At 34.7% G+C, this 14,387-nt stretch overlaps 1 protein-coding gene across 3 annotated transcripts in view; it reads right to left on the bottom strand.

Annotated features, from left to right (window-relative positions):
* Positions 1 to 2,227: 2,227 nt before the first annotated feature.
* LOC105532606 (chromosome unknown open reading frame, human C3orf58) overlaps positions 2,228 to 14,387 on the bottom strand; it is a 28,517-nt gene continuing 16,357 nt past the window's right edge. For all 3 annotated transcript variants that reach the window (XM_011970779.1, XM_011970778.1, XM_011970780.1), the window contains exons 2-3: positions 8,414 to 8,717; positions 2,228 to 5,097 (exon numbers count right to left, since the gene is read on the bottom strand). In XM_011970779.1, the coding sequence (XP_011826169.1) occupies positions 4,766 to 5,097; positions 8,414 to 8,717 (636 nt within the window). In that variant the 3' untranslated portion in view covers positions 2,228 to 4,765. The remainder of the gene's footprint in view (positions 5,098 to 8,413; positions 8,718 to 14,387) is intronic.

Raw genomic sequence — 14,387 nt, 5'->3', positions numbered from 1 at the left:
AGTAGATCCATGTTGAGAAGAGTAATCTAAACCATCTGTATACATATGTGAGAAGCCTCAAGTTTTGAGGTCAAAGGGAACAAGATCTTACCCTTTCTTTCCATGAGATGTTAATTCTCTCATTTTCTACCCTCTTCACCCCTCCCTCTAACTCTTTTTATCTTGTATGTCACTTGATTCTTCTACCTCTTCTTGTCTTCCCAAATCTTCCCTTCCCTTAATTTATAATAATTGAAGAAATTATTTTTTTTCTTTACAATTGTATGATTTTGCCTTCAACTATATACTTCTAGGACTTCAAGCTGAAGAACTTGGGCAGTAGAAAAATTGTTGAAGTCAATCAAAAAATCAATCAGAACACTGAACTCCAGCTCTACTACTACCTATTTTTGTGACTAGGGGCAAATAATCTTTGGGGGAAAAAAAAGGAACCCTACTAAATATTCTTATCCAAAATTTAGACTTACAGTTAACAATATAAATTAGTAAACTATGAGTTACTTAATATAAAGTAGGTACTTTGTGGTTTTTTGACATGTCAAGATGCAAAATTAAAATGGATGAGCTTACCCAAGACATTCACCTTATTGTTCAGTTGTTCAAATTTCAACTTTTTCAAAAAGTTGATTTATTCAAATAAGTATACAAAGGTAACACTTGCATTTTTGTGTTTCTTAAATCTTTTAAAAGTCCCTCCTCCTTTTCCCTACAACTTGTTAAAGAAAACCGAGTCATTTATCCTGTAGAATTGCCTGTTCAGAATTTTGTTGACTGTGCCCCCATGGTGTTCTTTAATGTGTTCCTTTGTGCTGTTCACTCTCCATTTACAGATAGGTGTAGGAGCTTGATTCGATTCAGGGGTTTTGTACTTTGGCCAAACACTTATAGGTGGTGCTGGGTACCTGCTGAGTCTTATCAGAAGGCACATTACTGTAAGATTGACCAGTGGGTTCAGGTATTGCCATTCTCATCTATCTTTACAAGGTTTCTCATCAGCTTTTCAACTAATACTCTCTGAAGCCATTGATGATCATTGCTTAGATTTGTCAATTTAACAGAAATTGAAAAACAGCGATATTCTAACACTTCTTCTGCATTTGTTAATTGCAATAATTCTATGTAGTCAACAAAATTTTCCCTTCATAATTTGATCATCCTGAAGTAAGGCAGGATAAATGTTTCTTTTTCTCCAAGTTAGCAGTTTTCAGAATGATTTTTTCAATATCCTTTCAAAGGTTATCGAGGTAGTTTGCTGTTTGTGGTTGCTGGTTTTAGTAGCATTTTGAATGCATAGGTTTACATATTTATAATAGCATGTTGGAATCAATTTCAGTTATTGCTCTTACTGATCATGAAATTACTCCGTCCATACAGCCAGTGGTTCAGAATCCCTGTAGTTGGATCCAGTGTTTCTGAGAAAAACAATGGTGTTTAAGTTTTCCTCCTTTGGTGATACTGAGTTTGTATTGTAATTTTTTAGATGTAAAATAATATTGTAAGGCCAGAGCAGTGGCTCACGCCTGTAATCCCAGCACTTTGGGAGGCCTAGGCAGGCAGATCACTTGAGGTAAGGAGTTTGAGACTAGCCTGGCCAACATGGAGAAACCCGTCTCTACAAAAAATATAAAAATTAGCCGGGCGTGGTGGTGGGCGCGCCTGTAATCCCAGCTACTCAGGAGGCTGAGGTACAAGAATCGCTTGAACCCGGGAAGCAGAGGTTGCCGTGAGCAGAGATCGTGCCACTGCACTCCAGCCTGTGTGACAAAGCGAGACTCAGTCTCAAAAAAAAAAAAATAGTATTGTGTTTTACTAGGAGAAAATGCCTAATATAAATCTAATGATACATCTCAGATGTGCTTCAAAATAAGCTGGAAGCAAGTAGTTTAGAGATGAAACTAGTTTGGCCACATGTTTTTAACTTTTGAAGTTAGTGTAATGATAGTTATACTACTGTTCATTATGTTATTCTCTTGCATACATTTGAAAATTTCCATAATGAGGTTTTTTTTTTTTTAATTCCATTTAAGTGGTAAAAATTTTTTAAAAACTCACTACTACAGAAAAAGGAAACACACACAACCTTAAAGCCTGGTGTACAACCAATCAGTAGTTCCCTCAAAATTCTAATTAAAGTGCATGCAAGAGGAAAGTAGTAACTTATCTACTCAAACTTACTTTCCACTCAAGAAAAATGTGAATATCTGAAATTAAGAAATAGTCTGAAAAGTGTCATTCTTAAAGTATTCTTTATTAAGATCATTAAAAGTTGTAGAAACAACTTCATATTATAAAGGCACAGGGAGACAGTTTGATAAAATATTCAAATTAACAGTAACTTACAGTACAAAAGACAATTTTAATGCACATACAAACCCCAAATGTCTGATTCAAAAATATTTTACTGTGTCTATTAATGGGCAATGATTAAAAATATAAATTGCTGCCATATAATAAATATCTGATAGTGAACTTCTTGATAGCAAAGTGAACAAAATATTTATTGCTTTTCACTTACATATTTTTCCCTGTAATTTTAAATTCCTAATTCTTTTACTATCTTCTCAACTTTTCCCAAAGATAAAATAAATTTCACATAATTTCATGGAGGGGAAATGGTAGTTATAAAAAACTACCTCAAGTAGCAATCACTGCTGGCAGTGTTTTCTCACTTTCTGTTTTGCAATTGCAATCACACTTCCAATAAGAAAAGCAAATGTTTGCTAAACCATAGACAGACAACCTCTTTGTGACTGGTATTGTAAGGTTTATAATGAAAACTTATCAAATATAAAAGGTGCTCCCTTTTCAAAATGTGTATTTTATTTGAAGTTTTGAGTAATGAGATGTTTGGCAATTTTAACTACTCCCCTCAAAAATCTCCCAAAGTTGCAAAAAAGTCAGTTTAGTAAAATTCCAAGCACTTAAATGCTTCATTGAGGGCCAGTTGATATATGCAATGCACTAATATGTAAAAATTAACATAATGCAACTATTTTATAATGGAGAGCTCTTACCTTTTCCTTCCAGTTTTTAAACTGGAATTAACTTCATTGACTTCATCCTCCTATTTTTATAGCAACCTAGTTTTAGATGGTACAAGTTGAATTTCTATCACAAGACAATAAAATAACATGAATGCATTATCCTAGTTAATGCTATTTCAACTTAAGAAATATGTACATTGAAGTATTTGATAATAATTGTAAAGTTACTTCACCGTATGTAATGTTCAGACAGTATGTAGCAGCTAGTAACGTGCCTGGCACTGAGTTGATGCTTAATAAATAGTTGCTGAATAAATGAAAAAGAAAAACGTGGCTTTGGTTGTGCGTACTTTAATCACTTTCTGATTTAGAAAAAGATCAGTCTAGAGCTCACTACTGCACACTACATCAAATTTTGCTGTAAACAAAAGTAACAACTTCAAACAGAAAAATATTACCTGTTAGTGATAGTCAACTTACATACCGTAACATTTTTTAAAGAGCCCACACATTTCTATGCAAATAATTAAATTTGATGTTTTGATGTTTAACCATTAGGTAAAGAAGACCAAAGTGGCTGACTGGCTAACTTGTCTGCTTTACAGTAATAATGATTAGTTCCTCAACAAATAAAAGGTTATAATGCCCAATTAAATTCAAACAATGGCTACCATGTTACTTTTGCAAAACTACCTACTAGTAAAAGGTAGGATAACTTTAAATTACTTGAAAGCAGTAGTTTAACTTTCAACAGAAAGAATCATCAGGAAGATCTGAATTTAATAATGACAGAGCTAGAAAACTGGAAGTAGGGTGGTAAGAATAAGTAGGTGACCAATTCTATTTTAAATTCTAAACATGAGACTAGATGTAATATTTCTTTGGCATATGCATTACTATCTTGGACTAGTTAACACTTTTTAGATACTGGGTTGTACTTTTTTTCTGAATCAAAATTAACATCAAGATACAGATTCTAGTATATTCTTCTTAAAGCCTTTAGTAAAAGATAAAATGACATTTTGCAACATATGCCAAACTTCATGTTTAGTGTATACTTGTAATTATTGGCATAGAGGGATGTAACTGTTAAATAACCTGAAATGATACCATGCAATGGTGAAACTACAGAAGGTGGTGAAAAGAAGTATTTACATAATATAATATTTAGCTTTCTTTAAAAAAAACACACACAGTAAACCTGGGAATCCTGACCTAACAGTAAATACGTACCAAATAGCACTGAATGAGAACTAGTAAAAATTTAAATGAACACCTACAGTAACCTGAATTTTCAAAATTTAATTTAAAAGAAAAACAAAAATGGGAAAAAACCCTACACATCAGAAGGAAAAATCGGCCTATAAAACAGGCCAATCTGACTTGACATTCAAAGTAAATGCAAGAGATTCACAAAATCATGATAGTAAATGCAAACTAAGTACCAAGTACCCTTTGATACACAAGTCAATGTACTATCAGACTCATTTCCAATAGCTTAACAATATTCATTAATCCACTCAAGCATTCCGGTGTAGTGGGGAGCAGCTGATGACAGCTCAAGCCTCCAAAGTATAAGAACATACTTATTTGCAGAAGCATCATGTGATTTTTGAAGTAATGTCTTATTTTGATGGATGTTAACATTAAGATCTATCAGTGCAAGTTTATCATCCTCTGAATGTAACACTTCCAAATTTCATTTTTTCAGATAGTTTTTTGGTGGTTTAGTTTTAGCCAGTGCTGTTTAAATGAAGGAAAAAAGAAAAGGTCACCATAGACTACCTCACGTTGTTACTTAATTGTGCTAAGTATTCACGCAGTTCTTTTGCAGCCTGGAATCTGCCATAGCGCTTCTTTGGGTTGGCACACTCATCCAGCAAGGCCTCGAGCCGGCCATCTTTGGCAATTTCACTTGGTGGATCATGAAGGAGTCCTCCAGAAGTGCCACGCCAGGTGGCATGTCTGGATAAGAGGTTCTGACAAACAGCATAGTAATTGTGGTCCACAGTGGCACGAGCACAAAGAATTTCTTTTGAAAATGATAAGCAAGCCTCCTTATCACAGTCATCAAACTTGCTTTCATACCATACATCCCAATTTTCAGGTTTATCTGTGAAAGGAGGAAAAGCAGAAGTAGAGAAAAAATTTTTTAAATAGTTTTCATTGCTTCCAAAAATAGAATATTTCACTAGTTAATAGTATTTGTTCTACACTTTTAGGTAAAAGTATATTATAACTTTAAACCTTTAAATATATAAATTCATACAAACATTCACTGAGAGTCCACCAACGCTAGGCAGAAAGATTCAAAAAGGTCCCTACCACTTACAGGTTTAGTCTAGTGACTTTCCATGGTACACAGAAAGTGCCATAAAGAAAATGACACAATGCTACAGGAATAGTGGGGAATTCACACTTATCCCTGGGGCTGTAGAAGACTGCAAAAAGGAGAACATCTGATTTAGGTCTTAAAAGTAACAAATCTGAAAAGAAACTAGGAAAAATAGCACTCTAGGTTCAGGACACAGTATATGCAAAGGCATGGACTTAAGAGATTGGTCCATTTGGTTGACGAGGCAGTAAGTTCACTGTGGCTACAGTGTGAGAAAGGTAGTTGGCAAGGAGATACAGGTGATGCTAGAGGAATAGGTCGTAACTTGTGTAATCATGACCATAATTCATTTTATAGAAAGATAACTGTGGCCTGAAGACTGGAAGGATTAAGACCATGACAGCAACTATAGAGGGCCCAGAATGAAAAGCTAGATTGGGGAAACATTTCAGGTAAAAATAAGTAAGTATATGGGTAAAGTTTAAGGTTCTAATTGGATGACAAGGTATGTACAATTGCATAATAGTGTCAATATTTTATATATAGACAACATAAATATAAAGGAGCTATAAGGTATCAGGTGGCAGCATGTCATATGTGCAACTAGAACTACACTTGACACATGAGTTTGAGATAAGAGGGATAACAGGCATATTGAGAACACATAAGCACACACGTACTTGAAGGAACCAAGGCTTGAAAAACAAATAGCTAGCTGTATATGGAAGGAAGAGACATTTTTGGAAGAGGAAACTGCATATGGGAATACCCAGAAGTGAGCCAATTCATTCAGGAAAACAAAAGACCATTGTAGCAGAAGCACTGAGGGCAATAGACAGAGGGGTATTAAAAATGAAACACTCGAAAAATACATACATACATAAGGCTGGGCGGGGTGGGCTCACATTTGTAATCCCAGCACTTTGAGAGGCGAAGGTGGGAGGACTGCTTGAGCCCACAAGTTTGAGACCAGTCTGGGCAACATAGCGAGATCCCACCTTTACAAAAAATTAAAAAATTAGCCAGGCATGGTGGTGTATGCCTGTAGTCCCAGCTACTTGGGAGGCTGAGGCAGGAGGATCACTTGAGTCAGAGAGGTCGAGGCTGCACTGAGCCGTGATCATGCCACTGCACTTCAGCCTGGGTGACAGAGACCCTGTCTCAAAAAAGAAAAAAAAAGAAAAAAAAGAATCAGAAGAGGGCCAAGTCACACAGATTACAGATTATGCCCTGGTAAGGTGTTTGGATTGTACTTCAAGAACAATGGGAAGTCATTAAAACCATTTAGGCAAAGGAGTAGTAAGATTAATGTTTTTTAGGGTTACTATTCCAAAGGAGGAAAAAACTTCAAGAAGTTGATACTAGTCAAAATCACTTCACAAATTTGCCAATTAGGTGGTTGCTAATGGCAAGGCAGAGGTCTACGTCAGGTTTTAATGGACTAAGGAATGAACAGAGGCTGAGGAAGCAGAAAGGCAATAAATACTTTTAAATAAAACAGTGGACAAGCAAGGAGAAGCAGAAGAGAATCTTATATACACTTTTTATAGGGAGGCAAAAGAAACGTTGGATATTAAAGGAAGGAGGTGGGACACTGAAGAAGGTAACTGATGTAACAAATTCTCAAAGAAGAATCTATCTGAAAAAGAAAGACCAATGTGTGTTGTTTTAATGAGGTTTAGACAATAAAGGACACTGAGGGAGTTGCCACAGCAAAATCTCAATTTCCCTGTGAAGAAATAAAATAAAGGTAATTTACTAGAAAGTGGAAAGAAAAGGGAGTGAATGAATAGACAGAGGCTTTTGCAAAGTGGTTACTTAGAGGACCCATGAGACATTTGAAAAGAAATGACCACACTTAAAGTAGCACTAGAGCAATGCTCACTGTATGAAATGTAAGAATACAGAAGCTATATGGTTGGATTCATCTAAGGTCAGGAATTAGTAATAATTATTCCAGGAATGTCTGCATAAAATGAATTATAAAAAAATTATTTTTATAAACACTGAAATAATTTTTTTAAGCTTAGGAAAATTGCACTCTGTGAATATAATAAAAACCACCTGCTTGTGTACACTTTAAAAAAGAAAGCATAGTATACGCTGCTACAATATTCACAAATGTAGGAAGAGGTAAATAGAGAGTAGAGTATTTCAGCAGGATGTTCACCTCCCATAGGAGGATCTACAGGGCAAGTCAATAAATAATCAGAAAATAGTCTGGTAAGTATAAAATCTGAACAAAGGGGTGGGAAAATCAAGTATTTAATAGGATCATGCTAAGATCAAGCAAAAAGTAAATGTCAACCTAATATATGGCTGTCACATAAACTTTTCCCCAGGTGCCACAAATTTTCAGCCTTTGTCAAAAGATATTCATATTACTTTTATCGGGGGAAAGAAGGGATTAAAAAATATAAAACCCTCACCCTTTGGTTTTTCTAACTGAATTGGTTCTAGACCTACAGGCTTTGTCCCTGACGCTTTAAAACTTCCATGGCATTTAATTTTCAAAACACTTCAGACACTATCCATCTATCCTGTGAAGAACTCAAAAACAAACGGAGAGCAAAGTTTTGGGTGAGATGTAATAATCAGAATATCAAACCAAACTCACAGCTGCAGTGCCAGGAATCACCAAAATGGTTAAATAAAGTACAAACCATATTTCAAGAACCCATACGATCATTCTGTTTTTCACTTTCAGTACAGAATTCAACATATTACATGAATATAATTATATTCAACAGTTTATTATAAAATAAGTTTTACTTTATGCAATTTCCCCCAACTGTAGGCTAATGTAAGTGCTCTGAGTATGTTTAAGGTAGGCGAGGCTAAGCTATGATGCCCTATATGTTAGATGTATTTCAAATAACAGTATTTTCAACGTAGACTGGTTTATCAAGACGTAACCCCCTAGTAAGTCAAAGAGTATCTGTATTCGTTTATTGACAGTGGTTATATAAAGCAAAGAAAGACGTGTAAAGTTGCCATCTAAGGAGGAAATTCAAGGCTCATTTCATACAAGTATAAACATTATATTGACATAGGAAAAAATGAGTAGAAAAAAATCTAAAAACTATATACTTACTTTGTCTAATTAACCTTTTGTCAGCAACCAAAACATTTTCAGCATCCACAATGATTACCTTCCCATCTCTAGGACCAACTGCAAAATTGTCAAAGCTGACGTCCAGGAGGTAGAGTGCAAATTCAAAGTCATTGTTTGTAAGCTGTTCTGCTATTTCCATTAATTGCCAAGCGAGGTCAACTCGTTTCTCCCATGGCGCATTAAAGTAACTCCACAGTTCTTCTCCAACATAATTTACAGCCACCATTCTTCCACAAGCTCCAAGATACTTTGCAAATGGCCAACCTTCATCAGACGGAAAACTCTACAAAAGAATTATCTTAATATTATAAGAGATTCTGATGAATATATCCTAGGTCTATCCTCAGATCCTTTCAGTAGAAATTGCTACTAGGAATGACTTTGGATTTTCTTACTACATTCGACAGTTTATTAGAGATTAAATTCATTTTTTCCTAATTCATACCAGTACTATGGACCTGAAAAATATTTAAATAGAGAACTTTACACTATAAAGCTAAAATAGGATGACAAGTCTTGCTTATCAAAATCTAAGAACCAAATTGATCAATAAGAGGGAAGATACTGTCTTTATTACCAAATCTGAAAGTATTTATGCTTTCCCTTATCTTCTTCACTTGTGTAAATGTAGTCAACCAATCCTTTTATTTAAACCGATAGCACTGCAGCCTATTAACCAGCAGTTATTTACCAGGCATCAGGAACTGTGTTATGGTGGCAATTAAGGGTGAACCAAACAGTCTCCATTTAGCCATGGGCTTTTATTTTAGAAGAGCATGCAGACACCAAACAAATAATTATGAATATGAGAAGTGTTAGTTACTAAGCAGCGGTACAGGTCCCAGGGGAGCATTTGGCAGGGGCCTTACCTAGTCAGGAAGCAGGTGGGGTGGAATTCAGGGAAAGATTCTTGAGAGGTGTCTTTTACCCTACATTCAAAGGTTTGGAAGGGACAAACTGATATCCTATTAATGCAACCTCCATTCTGAGCACATCTGGTCCAAGTTTATCTTGTTTCCCTTTCCCAGCCATATTTTCTGTTCTCCTTGGCCCAGCCTCAAAATTATTCTCATCTTAGCAAAGTTTTCTAATGGATTTTAAAACTACTGGGAGGATTATCATCCTAAATCAAAAGAAAAGTGTTCCATGGCCATGAACATTCATTTTCACCTTAAGTAAAATAATAGGCTTTATCTAAGGTACTTTCCACTGCTAAAATACATATTAGAAAATGAACATTGGAGAAAAAAAGGAATCAATAAATGTGTGTGTTCTGACTGATCCACCAACCAGCCGTTCCCCCAACTCTTCCCTCTTCTCGGGCCTCCCTGTTCCCTGAGACCCAACAATACTGAAAATAAGCCTATTAATCCTACTATGGCCTCTAAGTAAGCAAATGAAAAGAGTTGCAAGTCTCTCATTTGAAATCAAAAACTAGAAACAATAGGCATAGTGAAGAAGGCACATCTAAAACTGAGATAGGCAGAAAGCTAGGCTTCTTAACCCAAACAGCCAAGCTGTGAATGCAAGGGAAATATTATCAAAAGAAATCAGAAGTGCTACGCCAGTGAACACACAAATGTTAAGAAAGCAAAACAGCCTTATTGCTAATAGGGAGAACGTTTTAGTGATCTGGGTGAAAGATCAAATCAGTCACAACATTCCCTTAAGCCAATACCTAATCCAGAACGAGAACCCAACTCTCCTCAATTCTATGAAGGCTCAGAGTTCAGAAGAAAAGTCTAAAGCTAGCAGAGATTGGTTAATGCAGTTTAAGGAACGAATTCATCACCATAATATAAAAGTGCAAAGAGAAGCAGCAAGTGCTGATATAGAAACCACAGCAAGTTATCCAGAAGATCTAGCTAAGATAACTGATGAAAGTGACTAATCAACAGATTTTCAATGTAGATCAAACAGCCTTCTATTGGAAGAAAATGCTCCCTAGGACTTTCACAACTAGATTCAAGAAGTCAATGCCTGGCTTCAAAGCTTCAAAGCAAAGGCAGACTCTCTTGTTAGGGGTTAATGCAGCTGGTGACTTTAAGTTGAAAACAATAATTGTTTACCATTCCAAAAATCCCAGAATCCTTAAGAATGATGCTAAATTGATTTGCCTTCACTCTATATATGTAACAAGAAAGCCTACATGACAGCACAATGGTTTACAGCATCCTTTACTAAATATTTTAAGCCCACCATTGAGATCTACTGCTCAGAAAAAAAGATTCCTTTTGAAACATTATTGCTCACTGACAATGCACCTAGCTACTCAAAAGCTCTGATGGGGGTGTGCAAGGAGATTCATGTTGTTTTCACGCCTGCTAACAACATCCATTCTGCAGCCCACAGATCAAGGAGTAATTTCAACTTTCATGTCTTATGATTTAAGAAATAATATTTTGTAAGGCTATCACTGCAATACATAGTAATTCCTCTAATGGATCTTGGAAGAATAAATTGAAAATCTTCTGAAAATAATTTGCCAATCGAGATGCTATTAAGTGTATCTGTGATTCATGGGAGGAGGTCAAAATATCAACATTAACAGAGTTTGGAAGTAGTTGATTCCAAATCCCATGGATAACTTTGAGGGGCTCAAGACTGTAGTGGAGGCAGTAACTACAGATAGAGTGAAAATAGCAAGAGAACCACAATTAGAAGTGGAGTCTGAAGATGTGGACGCTAAATTACTGAAATCTCACGATCAAACTTGAAAAGAAGAGGAGTTGATTCTTATGGATGAGCAAAAAAAGTGGTTTCTTGAGATGGAATCTACTCCTGGTGAAGATGCTGTGAATATTAGTGAAATGACAACAAAGGCCTTAGAATATGACATAAACCTAGTTGACAAACAGCAGTAGAGTTTGAGAGTACTGACTCCAATTTTGAAATTCTACAGTGGGTAAAATGCTATGAAAAACATGGCAAGCTACAGAAAAATCCTTCGTGAAAGGAACAGTCGACTGATGCACCAAACTACATTTGTCATTTTATTTTAAGAAATAACTGTCATAGCCACCCTGATCAGTCAGCAGCCATCAACATTGAGGCAAGACCCTCTACCAGCAAACAGATTACAACTCACTGAAGATTTGGCTCAGATGATCATTAACATTCTTTAGCCAAAAAAAGAAAGTATTCTTAACTAAAGTATCTATATATTTTTTAGACATAATCCTTACATACTTAGTAGACTACAGTATAATGTAAACAGAACTTTTATATGCACTGGGAAACCAAGAAATTCACATGACTCACTTTATCATGATGTTTGCTTTATTGAGGTGGTCTGGAACTAAACTCTTAATATCTCCAAGGCATGCCTGTATCAATACTCTATTGCTAGAAACTGAACAATCTACATACACTTAGTGACTCCAAAATCAGGCTCTTATTCTTGTATCTCTTAGGAAAACAGGCAATATTAATTTTGCCCTGAGCTTTATAAAACTGTCACAACTCAATATCCTTGCATTAAAATTTTATCAACTTTAAAACAAAAAACAAATCAAGAATTATACTTTATCCAGAATTACCAATTTCAATTGCTCCCTTTCAACTATAACAATGCACAATATCTGTACTTGTTCTTTGGGTATGTAACGTTTTTCTCTTAAATTTTAATATTGCAGCTTTGTGATGAAATCCTAATTATGTAAATGAAAAACTTAGATATATATGAATCATTAATCATAGTAATTTAATTGATTCCATTTTAGTTAGGAGGTCATAGGTACTGGTTCTTTAGAAATTAGAAGTAAACACATATCTAATTTTGTGCCTTGCCTGAGAATTTTAAAATTTATTTTGGGAATTAGAAAAAGAGATTACTTGTGTCCAATTAGAAAAAGAGATTACTTGTGTCCAATGTGCAATACAAAAACTGTTGAGGAACCAAACAGCATTCTCAGCTATTCCCCTAACTTAAAATACCTCCATGACCTTGAAATTTTTGTTAGACAATTACAAAAGATTTAACTATTTCCCAGAAACATTCAGGTATAAAGACCCTGACATAAAAATGAAAGCACTAAAGTAAGAAATATGTAAGATTACACAGTTTTGTCATGCAAAAAGTAAAACAAAGAACTCCTCCATACACTACTGGTATACTATTCACATGCCATATTGTAGAACAGATACAAACATATCTTTGTGAAAATAAAATGGTCTTTGACAACAGGAGGAATGAGGAACCGGGCCAACATCTGCACATGTACAAATGCTTCCTTGTTTTTGGAACCTTTCCAACCGACAAACGGCAGTCAAAACTACACTTCATTACCCAAGTTCCCCATAGAAGAGGGTAACATATATAAGTAAATGTCACATTGAGCAACTTTATATTCATAGATCGCTTTCTGACAATGTTAACTGAAATTCTGTTATGCCTCATTTTAAGAAGAGCACTATAGTTCTTTCATATAGTTTGCTACCTAATCTTTCAGAAGAACTTTAATAAATGAATTCACACCATTTGCTCAAATGGTAAGAATTTTTCATTGTCTAATCAAAAGTCAGATTTCATTACTGATAATACAATTCTATTGAACACACTGTAGTCCAAACAAAATCCTCAAGGAAAGCCAAAAATTTGTAATTTGCGATTAATGCAATTCGGGCTTAGAACCAAATTACCATGGTCACGCAGAGTTTGAGAGACAAAATTTATATACGTTAGAACTTGGATTTGTTAAACGTATCAAGCAGTCAGAAAATAACTTATTCCTGATTACCAAACTCCCACAGTGCATAAAACACATTAGGTAGGATAGAAAGTTTACTGCTAAGGTCTACATTTTTCTATTTTAAAAAAAAATTTAAATCAGATTTTTCAGATTGTCTAGCACAAGCATATAGTTTAAAGTAATAAAATAAAATGTGATTTTAATAAATTATTTACAACTGAACAAAATGTACAAATACTTTTCAAATGAAAAAAGGAACATTTAAATTTAGAATGATATCAGTCCTAACTCGGGATTGGAGGCACGTCACTTAATTTTGCTAGGCTTTTAATCAGGATTGAATATATGACATTAAGTGTAAAACGTAGAATTTTCTAAAGTAAATATTAGTTAACGGTTGTACAAAGGCCTAAAACAATTATATATTTACTTTTCTATAACTGTATTTTTTTAAAAAATTAAGTTGGTAATAACTAAAGAAGATGTCTTTAGAAAAGCAGCATGGTTAGCTGCTAAGAGCTGAAAAAATATTAAATGCTTTCACTTTTAATTTTTAAAGCAAAATTTGTTTTGAATTTGAAGTGTAATATAAATCACGTCTAGGCATCTTTTTTAAATTTGGTTACAAAACCACAACCTACTTCTTGGATAGCATACAACTCAAATAATACTAATAACAATATTGTACATACTGACAGTATCTGAAAGCCAAGATTTCAGAAACAAAACTACTAACGTCGCCTTAAGAGAAGGTGATATGTAATGTATGTAATCAATATTAAAGACTGGAACATTTGGATACTTTATACTCTTTATAGGAATACAATATTTCATAAAATTTCCATATTTAACGGCCAATATAGTATATAAGTAGAAAAATGAATCTTAAATTACAATGCTAGATTGTGAAGTCCCTTCCACCCCTACATCTCACTAGCTGTAACGATGGCAAAGCAGTAACTTTTCTGAGTTTTGGTTTTTTCCTCTGTAAAACTGGAATATTTGTATCACCATATTCATCAGGGCAATCTAAGGATAAAAGAAAAAAAGATATGAAAGGTATGTTGCACATTCAATACTATGTAGTAAGGAATTATTTACCGAAGTATTTACACTTTTATTATTATAAAGTTCTGGGATACATGTGCAGAACGTGCAGGTTTGTTATATAGGTATACACGTGCCATGGTGGTTTGCTGCATCCATCAACTTGTAATCTATATTAGGTATTTCTCCTAATGCTATCCCCCTCCCCCAGCCCC

Source organism: Mandrillus leucophaeus, unplaced genomic scaffold (assembly GCF_000951045.1).
Source record: "Mandrillus leucophaeus isolate KB7577 unplaced genomic scaffold, Mleu.le_1.0 Scaffold971, whole genome shotgun sequence".
NCBI lineage: Eukaryota > Metazoa > Chordata > Mammalia > Primates > Cercopithecidae > Mandrillus > Mandrillus leucophaeus.
The sequence above is the reverse complement of the archived record's forward strand: the minus strand, read 5'-3'. Positions and strand labels throughout refer to the sequence as shown.